The sequence below is a fragment of the Eupeodes corollae genome, chromosome 1 (assembly GCF_945859685.1).
Source record: "Eupeodes corollae chromosome 1, idEupCoro1.1, whole genome shotgun sequence".
In the NCBI taxonomy this organism is placed as follows: domain Eukaryota; kingdom Metazoa; phylum Arthropoda; class Insecta; order Diptera; family Syrphidae; genus Eupeodes; species Eupeodes corollae.
The window spans coordinates 89,690,115-89,710,012 of NC_079147.1; the positions used below are offsets into that span (position 1 = coordinate 89,690,115).

Consider the following 19,898-nt stretch of genomic DNA (forward strand, 5'->3'; position numbering starts at 1 on the left):
CGCTTCTTGGATACGATGGCTTTTCAGTAGCCAGCAGGTCGACGCCATATTCAACGCTGTAAAGATTCATCAAATTAAAAAGATGATTACCTCTGGGATTACTATGTTGATTTCCCCAATCTTCATGTTTTGCGTTCAAATCACCGGCCAAGATGAAATAGTTTTCTTCCAAGCTCAGTTTCAGTTCCCTAAAAAGAATCTCGAGTTCTGAAGCAAAGTAAGTAACCTGCGGAGCTCCAGCCGCATAAGCCGCAATCATATACATCCGCTTCCCTTGAGAGAGAGAGATGCATACGACGCAAACTTCTAGCGTCTTGAGCTTTCGCAATTCATTGTTGTATATGACTTTATAATTAATGCCTTTTCGTATAAAGAGAGCGACACCGCCCCCTTGAGTGGAGTCGGGCCGGTCTCTTCTTACGATATTGTAATTTTTATGAGTCAATTTGTGGTTGTGGTTTAGCTTAGTTTCGCTAGCCATAAACACATCGGGACTGTAGTCTTTCAACAATTGGAACATATTGGCTCTTCGTTCAATCCTAATCAGTGAATTTACATTCACAGCTAGGACCTTTAGGCGCGTCTCCGGCAGCGCGCCCATTATGGTCTAAATTGCGCCAGGCCAGGCAACAAAGAGTAGAGATGATCTACCCTTTTGCCTTGCTCCTTTATCTGACTTTGCAGTCCTGTTAGTTGACCTTGAATGCTCAACAACAGGGCTACAATGTCAGGCTGCACCTCTGGTGCCTTAGGCACAGGGGCCTTTGGGGCAACCGTTGGTGGAGCCTGTCTCGTGTTTCCACTCCCTGACACCATTTGGGCGTAAGAGAATTTGGGATCCACGAATTTTTGTGTTGGAGCCTGTCGAACTGTTCGACTTTTTTCGGCTTTTTGACTGGCCTGTTTTTGCTTCATTTGTTGGACCTTAGGGCAACCCCTATAGTTAGCCGGGTGCCCTTGGTTTCCACAAAGGACACACTTGAGCAGGGTCAAATCCTCAACCCGCTCATTCCCCAGCTTGCACTCTCCTTCTTTGTGTGTTTCTCCGCACCTCACACAACGCAACTGCATATTGCAGTTGGCATTGGCATGGCCAAACCTCTGGCACTTCGTACATTGTAAAATGCCGTCGTGCCTTTTTAATGTATCCCATCGTGCAGTTTGATAGTCGAGAGATTTGATTTTCTTCACACTTTCGAAACTGCTTTGGGGCGATAATGTTACCAGGAACATTGGCAGCCTATAACCCCCTCGTCTTGACTTCACCGTAGTGAACGGCTTGACCCCGATAAAATCGAGATCGTCCGTGGCTTTTTGACGGAGCTCAGCTAAGAGCTCCTCTGGTTCCGTGCAGGAACTTATGCCCTTCAGAAGGACCGTCTGGAATTTTTCGCTCTTAGGCGTATAGCTGAAGAACTCAGCGGTGGCCTGTTTCAGCACTTCTTTAAGTAATTTGTATTCGGCCAGTGAGAAGCACTGTACCGAATACCGCTTTTCTTTTTCATTCAGAATATTGATTAAAAATTTGCCATTAGTGGCCGACTTACATACCTGTTTCAAGTCTTGCAGGTCAACCCGGTAGGTCCTAATTGGTGGCACCTTCTCCTTCTTGGGCTGTGGTTGTTTCTGGTGTTGCTGCTGTTGTTGCTGCTTCTGCTGCTGTTGTTTCTGCTGCTGCTGTTTCTGCTGCTGTTGTTGCTGCTGCATTGCTTTACTTGAGGTTGATGGGCCCTCAACATTTGGGCCTGTGACTGCTGCTGGCTTCTTTTTATTTTGCTCCGCTCCTGTGTTTTTGGGAGCGGGCTTATGTTGTGGTTGTTTTTGCTGCTGTAGTTGTTGTTGCTGTTGTTTTTGCTGCAGTTGTTTTTGCTCATGTAGCTTTTGCGCTGCCTCTTCTTGTCGGCGCGCCTCTTGTTTGTGCTTAAGTGCACTGAGGAGGGGCTCTATTTCTTCCTTGAGCTTATTGAGCCTTTGCTCGAACTGGCTGATGGCTGCCTGTTTGGTTTGCAGGGCCTGCACCAGTTCTATTTCATTTTGGAGGTCCACCACTACCTCCAAAGCCTTCGTTGTCGGCGGGACTGGCTCTGGCTCCGATAGGATTAAATCCATATTCGGAGGCCTGAAGAGCCCCTCTCCACCTTCAGACACGTATTCAGTTTTTTCAGACTCTGCGTAGTCTGAAAACTCGCTCTCGGTGGTAACTCCTCCTTTACCACCCTCCATTTCTTTCCGCATGTCCCGCCGCTTAGCAGAGTTGGCCCTCTCCACTTTGTTTGGGCTATGCTTTTTTAATTTTCTTTTTTTGATAGTTGCTGCTGCTTCTATCCAGTGGTCTGATGTTTGACCAGATGTTGTTGCTGTTGTTTGTGGTGCTGTTACTGGCACCACCGTAATATCGCCTGATGTGTTGGCCGAGGTATCTTTCGATACCCCAGCTTTCTTCTCCTTAACCATTTGCTTCTCTTCCCAATCGATGAAATCAACAATTTCTCGATTGTGAAAAAAAGCAATAATATTTTTCGTCGACTCCGCCCGGGATTCGAACCCACGACCTTTGGATTCGTCTGCAGACGCCACCTCCACTGAGCTACCGATGAGTTTAAAAAAGTTGTGGCAACTTGCCAACTTTAGATTTACTAACACACTTGGACTTGTTTTACTTGAAACTAAGATAAAAAAAGCACTTCTTCACACTTTGGAAGTCAAATAACGACTGACGAGAACCGATATTTTCATCGTGGTATGGTCGTTGGCGAAAACTTACCTACCTGAGTTCCACCTAATCAATCTTTATCAATTACCTTTTCTTAGAAGTATCTTTTACTTTTCAATCTCCCAGTCATGGTTTTCCCACTGAAAACACTATTCTACCTGGTTACCTGTACGAAAATACATGTTTGCAGACATTCAAAGCAATAAAATTACTTTTTTACCTGTTTACCTGTAGAAAATATAATTTTCACCTGTGTTTTGCAGAAATTCAAGGTAATTTATGGTTTTTCAACTGAAAACGCTGTCTTACCTGCTCACCCTGTAGGAAAACACGCCTTTTACCTGTATTTGCAGGCATTAAGGACATTTTCAACAAAACGTTGCATACCTTGAGGGGCACTGATAAGAAAAAATCAAAATTCATTTTTTTCACCTTTTTAGACCCTAATGTACACAAAAACCTCATATTTTCAGTTCCCATAAGAACATTCATCGTTTGATAAGATTTCCAAAGCCGCAGTACCATGTACTCGCACACAAAAAAAAAATACCTACAAAAATATTTTTTTTAATGTTGAAAAAACACCATTTAGCGTCGCTGGAATGAGGCCGGAATATTTTTTATATGCAAAATACTTGATTTGGAAGGTTTAAAGTGTGTGCAGAAGACCTTTGTGCAGCAAAAAGGCACGCGTGCCAACAACACGCGGTGTTCCCAAGCGGTCCCCCATCTAAGTACTAACCGCGCCCGACGATGCTTGATTTCGGTGATCGGACGAGAACCGATATTTTCATCGTGGTATGGTCGTTGGCGAAAACTTACCTACCTGAGTTCCACCTAATCAATCTTTATCAATTACCTTTTCTTAGAAGTATCTTTTACTTTTCAATCTCCCAGTCATGGTTTTCCCACTGAAAACACTATTCTACCTGGTTACCTGTACGAAAATACATGTTTGCAGACATTCAAAGCAATAAAATTACTTTTTTACCTGTTTACCTGTAGAAAATATAATTTTCACCTGTGTTTTGCAGAAATTCAAGGTAATTTATGGTTTTTCAACTGAAAACGCTGTCTTACCTGCTCACCCTGTAGGAAAACACGCCTTTTACCTGTATTTGCAGGCATTAAGGACATTTTCAACAAAACGTTGCATACCTTGAGGGGCACTGATAAGAAAAAATCAAAATTCATTTTTTTCACCTTTTTAGACCCTAATGTACACAAAAACCTCATATTTTCAGTTCCCATAAGAACATTCATCGTTTGATAAGATTTCCAAAGCCGCAGTACCATGTACTCGCACACAAAAAAAAAATACCTACAAAAATATTTTTTTTAATGTTGAAAAAACACCATTTAGCGTCGCTGGAATGAGGCCGGAATATTTTTTATATGCAAAATACTTGATTTGGAAGGTTTAAAGTGTGTGCAGAAGACCTTTGTGCAGCAAAAAGGCACGCGTGCCAACAACACGCGGTGTTCCCAAGCGGTCCCCCATCTAAGTACTAACCGCGCCCGACGATGCTTGATTTCGGTGATCGGACGAGAACCGATATTTTTTTTTTTTTTTTTTTTCAAATTCATTTTTATTTATTCAATCTTAAACCTATCTTAAAGCTAGACAAAAATTCATAAAACTAGCCTAATTATCCATAACTTACAACTAACTTAATGGTCCCATACGGACACTCTAAGCTAAACTATAACACTTAAAACTAATGCCTTTCGGCCCTAAGATCTATTTTACTTCATTTTAATTTTATTTATTTTGTATTTATTAGAAAATTATGAGAAAAAACTAATATCAAGGTCCTTTTTTATTTTTACTTAAAAAACTACTTAAAATTAGGTCCTTAAATAAAACTTAAAGCTAACTTAAACTACCTATTCTACCTATAAACTACTTAAAACTAGAACAACCACAGCAGCAAATCTAACGTGTTTTGTTTTTATATTTTACTGTCTTTTTTTGTATGGTTTTTTTTTTTCTTTGATTTTTTTTTTTTTTTCTTTGAATTTTTTTGTTTTTAATTTATTTTTTCTTTGTTTTTTTTTTCTTTTTATTTTTTAATTTTTTTGTATTTTTTTTTTTTTGTGCCACCATGCCTATTCTACTTAAAACTAAACCCTAAACCCTAAAACTATAAAACAAGTATGTAAGCCGGCCAAGGCTTAAACCCCATCCCGACCTACCCATTATCAAGTGCCGATTGAAGCCACCAAAACTGGTTCTCCTGCTTCACCCTATCAGTTCGGTCCCGTTCGGACACAGCCCTACTGAACCGAAGGAGCTCCGCTCCGCCTTGTGCCATGACGTCCCGACTGTACGGGAGTCGCCTATCCACGGTTCTTCGTCTGACGTGGTAGATTAACGGAACTGCCAATCTATCCTGTATCAGACCGCATCTATCTAAAAAGAGGAATGCCTCTGGGGGAATAAAGCCGCTCAAGCGTGCACTCTCAAAATACTCGTCGTTCGGATAGAACGCCCCGAAAATTAAATTGTTGGTCGAAGACATAGCTCTTGCAATGTGACCTCGAACGAGTTTTATCACGAAATTGTCAATTCTGTTGATTCGAGCCCCGTTGTACAGGACCTCGTTGGAATAATAATGCACATAAGAAGATTCGGCTGTTCGATATAAGCCGGTACAGCGTCGTAAACACTGCCGCTCGAACACCCGAAACTTCTCCATCTGGGAAGGGGCAACGTTGAACCACACAGGACAACCATACACGATCATTGGCCGTATGAGGGCCATGTAGCAAATAACCTTCACTCTGGGGTCAAGCCGACTGCTAAAAAACAGCCGTTTCGTCAGAGCGAAGGCTCCTCTGGCCCTGGTCAGAGCAGCATTTATATGTCTGTCGAAATATAAATACTGATCTAACCAGATACCCAGGTACTTCACTACACTTTTGCTCGCCAATGGCTGCCCGTGAAGATCAACGATGACCATCTTGCGCCGATTCTTACACGTATCCCTCGTGGCCCTAGCCAAAGGAGTCCGGAACAGAATTGTCTCTGACTTCTGGACATTTATTTTCAGTTTCCAGTCGTCGCAATATCGCTGAATCTTGTCGAAATCACGCTGCAAGAGAATTCTAATAACCTCAACCTTTCGGGCCGTTCTGTACGCAATTAGATCGTCGGCGTACGCAATTGCCTTTGTAAGACTACCTATCAGATCGCTGGTGTAAATGCTGAAGAGAATCGGCGAATTCACCGCTCCCTGTTGAAGACCATTTTTAATTGAGAATGTTGTGGTAGAAGTTACATTGCCACTTTTGACAACAAACTTTCTACCGTTAAGCATATCATAAAGTATATACAACAATGGCTTGCTAATGCCAAACCTGCTCAATTTTAGGTAAAGACCCTCTAACCATACGGTGTCAAAGGCCTTTTCCAAATCAACCAGGACAGCACCTGTGCATTGTTGTTTTGATTTATTCCATTGGATATCAGAAACGAGTTTAGACGCAGCATGAATTGTGTCATGACCCGCCTTGAACCCGAACTGTTTATCCGGAATAATTTTGTTGTCCGCAGCCCACTTAGTCAGAGCCCTATTAATGATCTTTTCGAAAACTTTGCTGATGCTCGGAAGAAGACTTATCGACCGAAGATTTGACGGGTTGGAGTTGTCCTTTCCCTTTTTCGGGAGAGGATGAACCACAGCGGTCTTCCAATGCACTGGATAATATGCATTATTCAGTGCATTGTTGAAGAGTGTGGTGTAAATGTCAATTGCTTCCATCGGTAAATGTCTTAGTACAACGTTGGATATACCATCGACACCTGCTGACTTTTTGTTTTTTATTGAATTGAAGATGAGCTGAAGCTCAACCTTCGTCACTAACAAGGGACTTGGTCCCGTTTGCTCGGCGATTATGGCATTTGCCAAGGAATCGTCATTGAACCGCATGAAACCGCGGTTCTCAGATCGCCAATGTGTGATATCATTACGGAGGTAAAAGTGATTAAGTAGGGCTCTGTTTTCCAGGTCGTGGTTGGGGCGAATGCTAACATTCACCTTGTACACTTGCTGGAAAGCAGCTCCCACCGCCTCCACTTTTTCCTTCGGATCTTCAATTATATAATAGTCATCGTCAAGGATGGCTTCTTCTGGATCTATTTGCGCTGTCATGAGTACGTCTCTGTTTTCTTCGGTTCTTTGGAGTTTCAGACTCGGAAGGTCATTGTCGTTCTTTTTTCTGAATATCTTGTTGATTTTAGGGAACATACTAGGGTCGCTCGAATTAACTGACCGGATCTTGCGGTCCCAGTACTTGTTAATTGATAACCTGTAGTTCTCCTTAATCAACAGATTGACATTTTTTATTGACGACTTCAGTGTCCTAACCTCCAAGTCGTGTGGGTCTGTAAGTCGTCTGTACAAGTTTTTGAGTCTTGTCAGTAAGCCACTCTTGTGCTTTCGCAGTGCGTCGATTGTCGCGTTTCTGTAAGCGTCCATTTGGTCCCGTTCTCTGTACTTTGGGATTGTCCGTTCCATTGTTCGTTTTATTGTTTCGTCCATCTGTTGTAAATGTTGGTCGATTTCTGTATTTGTCAGGTTTCTGTTGTTTGGTGGGGCTATGTCACTCGAACGAAGTTCTCTCGCTAAGGCGTTGGTGAAACGAGGCCAACGCATCTTACTGTAATTGTAAGAGTGCGTTGCAACGTATTCCTCCAACTCCACGCGTTCGTTCGGAATCTGCATTATAGCAGCCAGTCCGCAGTGATCACTGTCGTACTCGACTGACTGTAAGCAGTTTCGCGGGTGATTACCCACTTTGTCTGTAACTGTCAGTCTGGTGTCGTACAGCAAAAGGTCCAGAAAGGAGCCGCTTCTTGGATACGATGGCCTTTCAGTAGCCAGCAGGTCGACGCCATATTCAACGCTGTAAAGATTCATCAAATTGAAAAGATGATTACCTCTGGGATTACTATGTTGATTTCCCCAATCTTCATGTTTTGCGTTCAAATCACCGGCCAAGATGAAATAGTTTTCTTCCAAGCTCAGTTTAAGTTCCCTAAAAAGAATTTCGAGTTCTGATGCAAAGTAAGTGACCTGCGGAGCTCCAGCCGCATAAGCCGCAATCATATACATCCGCTTCCCTTGAGAGAGAGAGATGCATACAACGCAAACTTCTAGCGTCTTGAGCTTTCGCAATTCATTGTTGTATATGACTTTATAATTAATGCCTTTTCGTATAAAGAGAGCGACACCGCCCCCTTGAGTGGAGTCGGGCCGGTCTCTTCTTACGATATTGTAATTTTTATGAGTCAATTTGTGTTTGTGGTTTAGCTTAGTTTCGCTAGCCATAAACACATCGGGACTGTAGTCTTTCAACAATTGGAACATATTGGCTCTTCGTTCAATCCTAATCAGTGAATTTACATTCACAGCTAGGACTTTTAGGCGCGTCTCCGGCAGCGCGCCCATTATGGTCTAAATTGCGCCAGGCCAGGCAACAAAGAGTAGAGATGATCTACCCTTTTGCCTTGCTCCTTTATCTGACTTTGCAGTCCTGTTAGTTGACCTTGAATGCTCAACAACAAGGCTACAATGTCAGGCTGCACCTCTGGTGCCTTAGGCACAGGGGCCTTGGGGGCAACCGTTGGTGGTGCTTGTCTCGTATTCCCATTCCCTGACACCATTTGGGCGTAAGAGAATTTGGGATCCACGAATTTTTGTGTTGGAGCCTGTCGACTTTTTTCGGCTTTTTGACTGGCCTGTTTGTGTTTCATTTGTTGGACCTTAGGGCAACCCCTATAGTTAGCGGGGTGCCCTTGGTTTCCACAAAGGACACACTTGAGCAGGGTCAAATCCTCAACCCGCTCATTCCCCAGCTTGCACTCTCCTTCTTTGTGGGTTTCTCCGCACCTCACACAACGCAACTGCATATTGCAGTTGGCATTGGCATGGCCAAACCTCTGGCACTTCGTACATTGTAGAATGTCGTCGTGCCTTTTTAATGTCTCCCAGCGTACAGCTTGATTGTCGAGAGATACGATTCTCTCGACACTATTCAAACTGCTTTGGGGCGATAATGTTACGAGGAACATTGGCAGCCTATAACCCCCTCGTCTTGACTTCACCGTAGTGAAAGGCTTGACCCCGATAAAATCGAGATCGTCACTGGCTTTTTGGCGGAGCTCAGCTAAGAGCTCCTCCGGTTCCGTGCAGGAACTTATGCCCTTCAGAAGGACCGTCTTGAATTTTTCGCTCTTAGGCGTATAGCTGAAGAACTCAGCTGTGGCCTCTTTTAGCAACTCTTTAACTAACTTGTATTCGGCCAGTGAGAAGCACTGGACCGAATAATTCTTTTCTTTTTCGTTTAGAATTTTAATGAGAAATTTGCCCTTAGTGGCCGACTTACATACCTGTTTAATGTCCTGTATGTCAACCTTATGGGTCCTTATTGGTGGTATTTTTTCTTTGTTAGGCTGTGGTTGTTTCTGGTGTTGCTGCTGCTGTTGCTGCTGCTGTTGCTGCTTCTGCGGCTTTTGTTGCTGTTTCTGCTGCTGCTGCTGCCTTGCTTGTAGCTCTTGTTGTTGCTGCTGCTTGGCCTTACTCGAGGTAGATGGGCCCTCCTTCATTGAGCCTGTCACTGCTGGTAAAGCCTTCATTTTTTGCTCCGCTCCAGTGATTTTGGTAGCGGGCTTTGGTTGTTGCTGCTGTGGTTGTTGTTTTTGTTGCCTTTCATCAGGCTTTTTTTGCTTCGCCTGTTGCTGCTGTTGTTGTTGTAGGAGCCGTTGTGCTTGTTTGTCCTCCTTCTCAGCTGCCTCTTTTTGTCGGCGCGCTTCAATTTTGTTTCTTAGTGCACTGAGAAGGGGCTCCATCTCCTCCTTCAGCTTTTTTAGCTGGTCCTCGTAGGCATCTATTTGCTGCTTTTTTGCCTGCAGCACTTGTGCCAGCTCCGCTTCATCGGCTTCGTTGTCGTTGGGGGCTTCAGGCACCTCCATCTCCCTTTCTTTAGGCTGCTCTGGCGGCGCTAGGCTTGAGAACCTATTTTTATTTTTAGGCGACCTATAGTGCCCCTCTCCACCTTCGGAGACGTAGTCGATGTCACCGTCTGACGAATCGCTTTGTGACGTCATCGCTGGTTGTTTTTTTTGCTGCACGCCTTGTCGCATCGCTCCGCGCTTAGCAGCATTGTTCCTTTCCACCAGGTTAGGCTTAAGTTTCCTCTTAACATTTGTTGTTGTCAATGGACTATCAGACTGATGGCCTGATGATGTTGCGGTGAATTTGTGTACCGCTGATGGCACCACATTGGCATCACCTGATGAATTGGCAGAGGTATCTTTCGATACCCCTGCTTTCCGCTCCTTCTCCATTTGCTTATTTTCCCAATCAATAAAATCTACGATTTCCCGATTGTGAAAAAAAGCTTCCAAATTTTTAGTGCACTCCGCACGGGATTCGAACCCACGACCCTTGGAGCTGTTTTCGGACGCCAGTTTTTTTTTTTTTTTTTTTTAAATTCATTTTTATTAATTCATTCTTAAACCTATCTTAAAGCTAGACAAAAATTCATAAAACTAGCCTAATTATCCATAACTTACAACTAACTTAATGGTCCCATACGGACACTCTAAGCTAAACTATAACACTAATTACTAATGCCTTTCGGCCTTAAGATCTATTTTACTTCATTTAAATTTTATTTCATTTATTTTTGTATTTATTAGAAAATTTGAACAAAAAACTAATATCAATATCCTTTTTTTTATTTATTTTTACTTACAAACTACTTAAAATAAGGTCCTTAAATAAAACTTAAAACTAACTAAAACTACCTATTCTACCTATAAACTACTTAAAACTAGAACAACCACAGCAGCAAATCTAACTATCAAACATTTTTTTTTCATATTTTTTTGTCTTTTTTTATTTTTATTTTTTTTTTTTTTTTATTCCATGTTTTCTTTTTTTTATTTTAATGTTTTTTTTTTTTTTTTTTGTATTTTTTGTATTTTTTTTTATTGTTTTTTTTTTTTTTCTATTTCTTTTTGTGCCACCATGCCTATTCTACTTAAAACTAAGCCCTAAAACTATAAAACAAGTATGTAAGCCGGCCAAGGCTTAAAACCCCATCCCGACTACCCAATATCAAGTGCCGATTGAAGCCACCAAAACTGGTTCTCCTGCTTCACCCTATCAGTTCGGTCCCGTTCGGACACAGCCCTACTGAACCGAAGGAGCTCTGCTCCGCCTTGTGCCATGACGTCCCGATTGTACAGGAGTCGTCTGTCCACGGTTCTTCGTCTGACGTGGTAGATTAACGGAACTGCCAATCTATCCTGTATCAGACCGCATTTGTCTAAAAAGAGGAATGCCTCTGGTGGAATGAAGCCGCTCAAGCGTGCACTCTCAAAATACTCGTCGTTCGGATAGAACGCCCCGAAAATTAAATTGTTGGTCGAAGACATAGCTCTTGCAATGTGACCTCGAACGAGTTTTATCACGAAATTGTCAATTCTGTTGATTCGAGCCCCGTTGTATAGGACCTCGTTGGAATAGTAATGCACATAAGAAGATTCGGCTGTTCGATATAAGCCTGTACAGCGTCGTAAACACTGCCGCTCGAACACCCGAAACTTCTCCATCTGGGAAGGGGCAACGTTGAACCACACAGGACAACCATAAACGATCATTGGCCGTATGAGGGCCATGTAGCAAATTACCTTCACTCTGGGGTCAAGCCGACTGCTAAAAAACAGTCGTTTCGTCAGAGCGAAGGCTCCTCTGGCCCTGGTCAGAGCAGCATTTATATGTCTGTCGAAATATAAATACTGATCTAACCAGATACCAAGGTACTTCACTACACTTTTGCTCGCCAATGGCTGCCCGTGAAGATCAACGATGACCATCTTGCGCCAATTCTTACACGTATCCCCCGTGGCCCTAGCCAACGGAGTCCGGAACAGAATTGTCTCTGACTTCTGGACATTTATTTTCAGTTTCCAGTCGTCGCAATATCGCTGAATCTTGTCGAAATCACGCTGCAAGAGAATTCTAATAACCTCAACCTTTTGGGCCGTTCTGTACGCAATTAGATCGTCGGCGTACGCAATTGCCTTTGTAAGACTACCTATCAGATCGCTGGTGTAAATGCTGAAGAGAATCGGCGAATTCACCGCTCCCTGTTGAAGACCATTTTTAATTGAGAATGTTGTGGTAGAAGTTACATTGCCACTTTTGACAACAAACTTTCTACCGTTAAGCATATCATAAAGTATATACAACAATGGCTTGCTTATGCCAAGCCTGCTCAGTTTTAGGTAAAGGCCCTCTAACCATACGGTGTCAAAGGCCTTTTCCAAATCAACAAGAACAGCACCTGTGCATTGTTGTTTTGATTTATTCCATTGGATATCAGAAACGAGTTTAGACGCAGCATGAATTGTGTCATGACCCGCCTTGAACCCGAACTGTTTATCCGGAATTATTTTGTTGTCCGCAGCCCACTTAGTCAGAGCCCTATTAATGATCTTTTCGAAAACTTTGCTGATACTCGGAAGAAGACTTATCGACCGAAGATTTGACGGGTTGGAGTTGTCCTTTCCCTTTTTCGGGAGAGGATGAACCACAGCGGTCTTCCAATGCACTGGATAATATGCATTATTCAGTGCATTATTGAAGAGCGTGGTGTAAATGTCAATTGCTTCCATCGGTAAATGTCTAAGTACAACGTTGGATATACCATCGACACCTGCTGACTTTTTGTTTTTTATTGAATTAAAGATGAGCTGAAGCTCAACCTTCGTCACTAACAAGGGACTTGGTCCCGTTTGCTCGGCGATTATGGCATTTGCCAAGGAATCGTCATTGAACCGCATGAAACCGCGGTTCTCAGATCGCCATTGTGTCATATCATTTCGAAGGTAAAAGTGATTAAGTAGGGCTCTGTTTTCCAGGTCGTGGTTGGGGCGAATGCTAACATTCACCTTGTACACTTGCTGGAAAGCAGCTCCCACCGCCTCCACTTTTTCCTTCGGATCTTCAATTATGTAAAAGTCATCGTCAAAGATGGCTTCCTCTGGATCTATTTGCGCTGTTTTCGGACGCCAGCTCCACTAGGCTATCGAATTGTTGTTTTAAACAGTGGCAAACTGTCTACTTAATTGCCAAACACTACAAATGCACTTTCTTTTTAAATGAAATTAAAAATTATCTAACACTTGTTTTCACTTTGAAAGCCAAAGAACGACTGACGAGAACCGATATTTTCATCGTGGTATGGTCGTTGGCGAAAACTTACCTACCTGAGTTCCACCTAATCAATCTTTATCAATTACCTTTTCTTAGAAGTATCTTTTACTTTTCAATCTCCCAGTCATGGTTTTCCCACTGAAAACACTATTCTACCTGGTTACCTGTACGAAAATACATGTTTGCAGACATTCAAAGCAATAAAATTACTTTTTTACCTGTTTACCTGTAGAAAATATAATTTTCACCTGTGTTTTGCAGAAATTCAAGGTAATTTATGGTTTTTCAACTGAAAACGCTGTCTTACCTGCTCACCCTGTAGGAAAACACGCCTTTTACCTGTATTTGCAGGCATTAAGGACATTTTCAACAAAACGTTGCATACCTTGAGGGGCACTGATAAGAAAAAATCAAAATTCATTTTTTTCACCTTTTTAGACCCTAATGTACACAAAAACCTCATATTTTCAGTTCCCATAAGAACATTCATCGTTTGATAAGATTTCCAAAGCCGCAGTACCATGTACTCGCACACAAAAAAAAAATACCTACAAAAATATTTTTTTTAATGTTGAAAAAACACCATTTAGCGTCGCTGGAATGAGGCCGGAATATTTTTTATATGCAAAATACTTGATTTGGAAGGTTTAAAGTGTGTGCAGAAGACCTTTGTGCAGCAAAAAGGCACGCGTGCCAACAACACGCGGTGTTCCCAAGCGGTCCCCCATCTAAGTACTAACCGCGCCCGACGATGCTTGATTTCGGTGATCGGACGAGAACCGATATTTTTTTTTTTTTTTTTTTTTTTTTTAAATTCATTTTTATTAGTTCAATCTTAAACCTATCTTAAAGCTAGACAAAAATTCATAAAACTAGCCTAATTATCCATAACTTACAACTAACTTAATGGTCCCATACGGACACTCTAAGCTAAACTATAACACTAATTACTAATGCCTTTCGGCCTTAAGATCTATTTTACTTCAATTTAAATTTTATTTGTTTTGTTTTTATTAGAAAATTTTGAAAAAACTAATATCAATAACCTTTTTTATTTTTACTTACAAACTACTTAAAATAAGGTCCTTAAATAAAACTTAAAAACTAACTTAAACTACCTATTCTACCTATAAACTACTTAAAACTAGAACAACCACAGCAGCAAATCTAACTATCTTACATTTTTGTTTTTCATATTTCGTTGTCTTTTTTTTTTATATTTTTATTTTTTTTTTAATGTTTTTTATTGTTTTTTTTTTTTTTTTTTTTTTTTTTTTTTATTTTTATTTTTTTTTTTTTTTTAATTTTTTTTTTTTTTCGTGCCACCATGCCTATTCTACTTAAAACTAAACCCTAAAACTATAAAACAAGTATGTAAGCCGGCCAAGGCTTAAACCCCATCCCGACTACCCATTATCAAGTGCCGATTGAAGCCACCAAAACTGGTTCTCCTGCTTCACCCTATCAGTTCGGTCCCGTTCGGACACAGCCCTACTGAACCGAAGGAGCTCTGCTCCGCCTTGTGCCATGACGTCCCGATTGTACAGGAGTCGCCTATCCACGGTTCTTCGTCTGACGTGGTAGATTAACGGAACTGCCAATCTATCCTGTATCAGACCGCATCTATCTAAAAAGAGGAATGCCTCTGGGGGAATGAAGCCGCTCAAGCGTGTACTCTCAAAATACTCGTCGTTCGGATAGAACGCCCCGAAAATTAAATTGTTGGTCGAAGTCATAGCTCTTGCAATGTGACCTCGAACGAGTTTTATCACGAAATTGTCAATTCTGTTGATTCGAGCCCCGTTGTACAGGACCTCGTTGGAATAATAATGCACATAAGAAGATTCGGCTGTTCGATATAAGCCGGTACAGCGTCGTAAACACTGCCGCTCGAACACCCGAAACTTCTCCATCTGGGAAGGGGCAACGTTGAACCACACAGGACAACCATAAACGATCATTGGCCGTATGAGGGCCATGTAGCAAATTACCTTCACTCTGGGGTCAAGCCGACTGCTAAAAAACAGTCGTTTCGTCAGAGCGAAGGCTCCTCTGGCCCTGGTCAGAGCAGCATTTATATGTCTGTCGAAATATAAATACTGATCTAACCAGATACCGAGGTACTTCACTACACTTTTGCTCGCCAATGGCTGCCCGTGAAGATCAACGATGACCATCTTGCGCCAATTCTTACACGTATCCCTCGTGGCCCCAGCCAACGGAGTCCGGAACAGAATTGTCTCTGACTTCTGGACATTTATTTTCAGTTTCCAGTCGTCGCAATATCGCTGAATCTTGTCGAAATCACGCTGCAAGAGAATTCTAATAACCTCAACCTTTCGGGCCGTTCTGTACGCAATTAGATCGTCGGCGTACGCAATTGCCTTTGTAAGACTACCTATCAGATCGCTGGTGTAAATGCTGAAGAGAATCGGCGAATTCACCGCTCCCTGTTGAAGACCATTTTTAATTGAGAATGTTGTGGTAGAAGTTACATTGCCACTTTTGACAACAAACTTTCTACCGTTAAGCATATCATAAAGTATATACAACAATGGCTTGCTTATGCCAAGTCTGCTCAGTTTTAGGTAAAGACCCTCTAACCATACGGTGTCAAAGGCCTTTTCCAAATCAACCAGAACAGCACCTGTGCATTGTTGTTTTGATTTATTCCATTGGATATCAGAAACGAGTTTAGACGCAGCATGAATTGTGTCATGACCCGCCTTGAACCCGAACTGTTTATCCGGAATAATTTTGTTGTCCGCAGCCCACTTAGTCAGAGCCCTATTAATGATTTTTTCGAAAACTTTGCTGATGCTCGGAAGAAGACTTATCGACCGAAGATTTGACGGGTTGGAGTTGTCCTTTCCCTTTTTCGGGAGAGGATGAACCACAGCAGTCTTCCAATGCACTGGATAATATGCATTATTCAGTGCATTGTTGAAGAGTGTGGTGTAAATGTCAATTGCTTCCATCGGTAAATGTCTTAGTACAACGTTGGATATACCATCGACACCTGCTGACTTTTTGTTTTTTATTGAATTGAAGATGAGCTGAAGCTCAACCTTCGTCACTAACAAGGGACTTGGTCCCGTTTGCTCGGCGATTATGGCATTTGCCAAGGAATCGTCATTGAACCGCATGAAACCGCGGTTCTCAGATCGCCAATGTGTGATATCATTACGGAGGTAAAAGTGATTAAGTAGGGCTCTGTTTTCCAGGTCGTGGTTGGGGCGAATGCTAACATTCACCTTGTACACTTGCTGGAAAGCAGCTCCCACCGCCTCCACTTTTTCCTTCGGATCTTCAATTATATAAAAGTCATCGTCAAAGATGGCTTCTTCTGGATCTATTTGCGCTGTCATGAGTACGTATCTGTTTTCTTCGGTTCTTTGGAGTTTCAGACTCGGAAGGTCATTGTCGTTCTTTTTTCTGAATATCTTGTTGATTTTAGGGAACATACTAGGGTCGCTCGAATTAACTGACCGGATCTTGCGGTCCCAGTACTTGTTAATTGATAGCCTGTAGTTCTCCTTAATCAACAGATTGACATTTTTTATTGACGACTTCAGTGTCCTAACCTCCAAGTCGTGTGGGTCTGTAAGTCGTCTGTACAAATTTTTGAGTCTTGTCAGTAAGCCACTCTTGTGCTTTCGCAGTGCTACAATTGTCGCGTTTCTGTAAGCGTCCATTTGGTCCCGTTCTCTGTACTTTGGGATTGTCCGTTCCATCGTTCGTTTTATTGTTTCGTCCATCTGTTGTAAGTGTTGGTCAATTTCTGTATTTGTCAGGTTTCTGTTGTTTGGTGGGGCTATGTCACTCGAACGAAGTTCTCTCGCTAAGTCGTTGGTGAAACGAGGCCAACGCATCTTACTGTAATTGTAAGAGTGTGTTGCAACGTATTCCTCCAACTCCACGCGTTCGTTCGGAATCTGCAATACAGCAGCCAGTCCACAGTGATCACTGTCGTACTCGACTGTCTGTAAGCAGTTTCGAGAATGATTACTCACTTTGTCTGTTACTGTCAGTCTAGTGTCGTACAGCAAAAGGTCCAGAAAGGAGCCGCTTCTTGGATACGATGGCCTTTCAGTAGCCAGCAGGTCGACGCCATATTCAACGCTGTAAAGATTCATCAAATTAAAAAGATGATTACCTCTGGGATTACTATGTTGATTTCCCCAATCTTCATGTTTTGCGTTCAAATCACCGGCCAAGATAAAATAGTTTTCTTCCAAGCTCAGTTTAAGTTCCCTAAAAAGAATCTCGAGTTCTGAAGCAAAGTAAGTAACCTGCGGAGCTCCAGCCGCATAAGCCGCAATCATATACATCCGCTTCCCTTGAGAGAGAGAGATGCATACGACGCAAACTTCTAGCGTCTTGAGCTTTCGCAATTCATTGTTGTATATGACTTTATAATTAATGCCTTTTCGTATAAAGAGAGCGACACCGCCCCCTTGAGTGGAGTCGGGCCGGTCTCTTCTTACGATATTGTAATTTTTATGAGTCAATTTGTGTTTGTGGTTTAGCTTAGTTTCGCTAGCCATAAACACATCGGGACTGTAGTCTTTCAACAATTGGAACATATTGGCTCTTCGTTCAATCCTAATCAGTGAATTTACATTCACAGCTAGGACTTTTAGGCGCGTCTCCGGCAGCGCGCCCATTATGGTCTTAGTTGCGCCAGGCCAGGCAACAAAGAGTAGAGATGATCTACCCTTTTGCCTTGCTCCTTTATCTGACTTTGCAGTCCTGTTAGTTGACCTTGAATGCTCAACAACAAGGCTACAATGTCAGGCTGCACCTCTGGTGCCTTAGGCACAGGGGCCTTTGGGGCAACCGTTGGTGGAGCCTGTCTCGTGTTTCCACTCCCTGACACCATTTGGGCGTAAGAGAATTTAGGATCCACGAATTTTTGTGTTGGAGCCTGTCGAACTGTTCGACTTTTTTCGGCTTTTTGACTGGCCTGTTTTTGCTTCATTTGTTGGACCTTAGGGCAACCCCTATAGTTAGCCGGGTGCCCTTGGTTTCCACAAAGGACACACTTGAGCAGGGTCAAATCCTCAACCCGCTCATTCCCCAGCTTGCACTCTCCTTCTTTGTGGGTTTCTCCGCACCTCACACAACGCAACTGCATATTGCAGTTGGCATTGGCATGGCCAAACCTCTGGCAGTTAGTACATTGTAAAATGCCGTCGTGCCTTTTTAATGTATCCCATCGTGCAGTTTGATAGTCGAGAGATGTGATTTTCTTCACACTACCAAAACTGCTTTGGGGCGATAATGTTACCAAGAACATTGGCAGCCTATAACCCTCCCGCCTGGACTTCACCGTAGTGAACGGCTTGACCCCGATAAAATCGAGATCGTCCGTGGCTTTTTGACGGAGCTCAGCTAAGAGCTCCTCTGGTTCCGTGCAGGAACTTATGCCCTTCAGTAGGACCGTCTGGAATTTTTCGCTCTTAGGAGTATAGCTGAAGAACTCAGCGGTGGCCTGTTTGAGCACTTCTTTAAGTAGTTTGTATTCGGCCAATGAGAAGCACTGTACCGAATACCGCTTTTCTTTTTCATTTAGAATATTAATTAAAAATTTGCCCTTAGTGGCCGACTTACATACCTGTTTCAAGTCTTGCAGGTCAACCCGGTAGGTTCTAATTGGTGGCACCTTCTCCTTCTTGGGCTGTGGTTGTTTCTGGTGTTGCTGTTGTTGTTGTTGCTGCTTCTGCTGCTGTTGTTGCTGCTTCTGCTGCTGTTGTTTCTGCTGCTGCTGTTTCTGCTGCTGTTGTTGCTGCTGCATTGCTTTAGCTGAGGTCGATGGGCCCTCAACATCCGGGCCTGTGACTGCTGCTGGCTTCTTTTTATTTTGCTCCGCTCCTGTGTTTTTGGGAGCGGGCTTATGTTGTGGTTGTTTTTGCTGCTGTAGTTGTTGTTGCTGTTGTTTTTGCACTGCCTCTTCCTTTCGGCGCGCCTCTTGTTTGAGTCTAAGTGCAGTGAGGAGGGGCTCGATTTCCTCCTTCAGCTTGTTGAGGCTTTGCTCGAACTGGCTGATGGCTGCCTGTTTGGTTTGCAGGGCCTGTACCAGTTCGGTTTCATCCTGGAGGTCCGCCATTACCTCCAAAGCCTCCGTTGGCGGCGGGACTGGCTCTGGCTCCGATAGGATTAAATCCATATTCGGAGACCTGAAGAGCCCCTCTCCACCTTCGGATACATATTCAATTTTATCCGACTCGGCGTAGTCGGAAAACTCACTCTCGGTGGTAATTCCTCCTTTACCACTCTTCATTTCCTTCCGCATGTCCCGCCGCTTAGCAGAGTTGGCCCTCTCCACTTTATTTGGGCTATGTTTTTTGATTTTTCTTTTTTTGTTGGTTGTTGTTTCCATCCATTGGTCAGATGCCTGACCTGATGTTGTTGCAGTTGCTTGCGGTACCGCTGCTGGCACCACCGCAACATCGAACGATGTGTTGGCAGAGGTATCTTTCGATACCCCCGCTTTCTTCTCCTTAACCATTTGCTTCTCTTCCCAACTAATAAAGTCCACAATTTCTCGGTTGTGAAAAAAAGCAATTAATTTTTTGGTAGACTCCGACTGGGACTCGAACCCACGACCCTTGGATCTGCCTTCGGACGCCACCTCCACTAAGCTATCGATTGTTAATTTCTTTGGTGGCAAACTGCCAACTTTACTTTTTAATTATATCTTGCACTAATTTAACTTTGAAATAAAATATGAAATACACTTCTTTACACTTTGGAAGTCAAAGAACGACTGACGAGAACCGATATTTTCATCGTGGTATGGTCGTTGGCGAAAACTTACCTACCTGAGTTCCACCTAATCAATCTTTATCAATTACCTTTTCTTAGAAGTATCTTTTACTTTTCAATCTCCCAGTCATGGTTTTCCCACTGAAAACACTATTCTACCTGGTTACCTGTACGAAAATACATGTTTG

At 42.8% G+C, this 19,898-nt stretch overlaps 1 protein-coding gene and 1 non-coding gene across 2 annotated transcripts; both read right to left on the reverse strand.

The window, feature by feature from the left end:
• Positions 1 to 490: 490 nt before the first annotated feature.
• Positions 491 to 19,698, reverse strand: LOC129954059 (mRNA export factor GLE1-like). The gene is made up of 3 exons (XM_056067708.1): positions 18,608 to 19,698; positions 9,187 to 9,248; positions 491 to 1,708 (listed from the first exon to the last, which is right to left on the reverse strand). Exons 1-3 carry the CDS (start codon positions 19,451 to 19,453, stop codon positions 601 to 603), a joined length of 2,016 nt encoding a protein of 671 aa, XP_055923683.1. The 5' UTR covers positions 19,454 to 19,698; the 3' UTR covers positions 491 to 600.
• On the reverse strand, positions 3,407 to 3,525 carry LOC129943539 (5S ribosomal RNA). Its single transcript, XR_008781265.1, has one exon. It is a non-coding gene; the product is annotated as a 5S ribosomal RNA (ribosomal RNA).
• Positions 19,699 to 19,898: the final 200 nt, after the last annotated feature.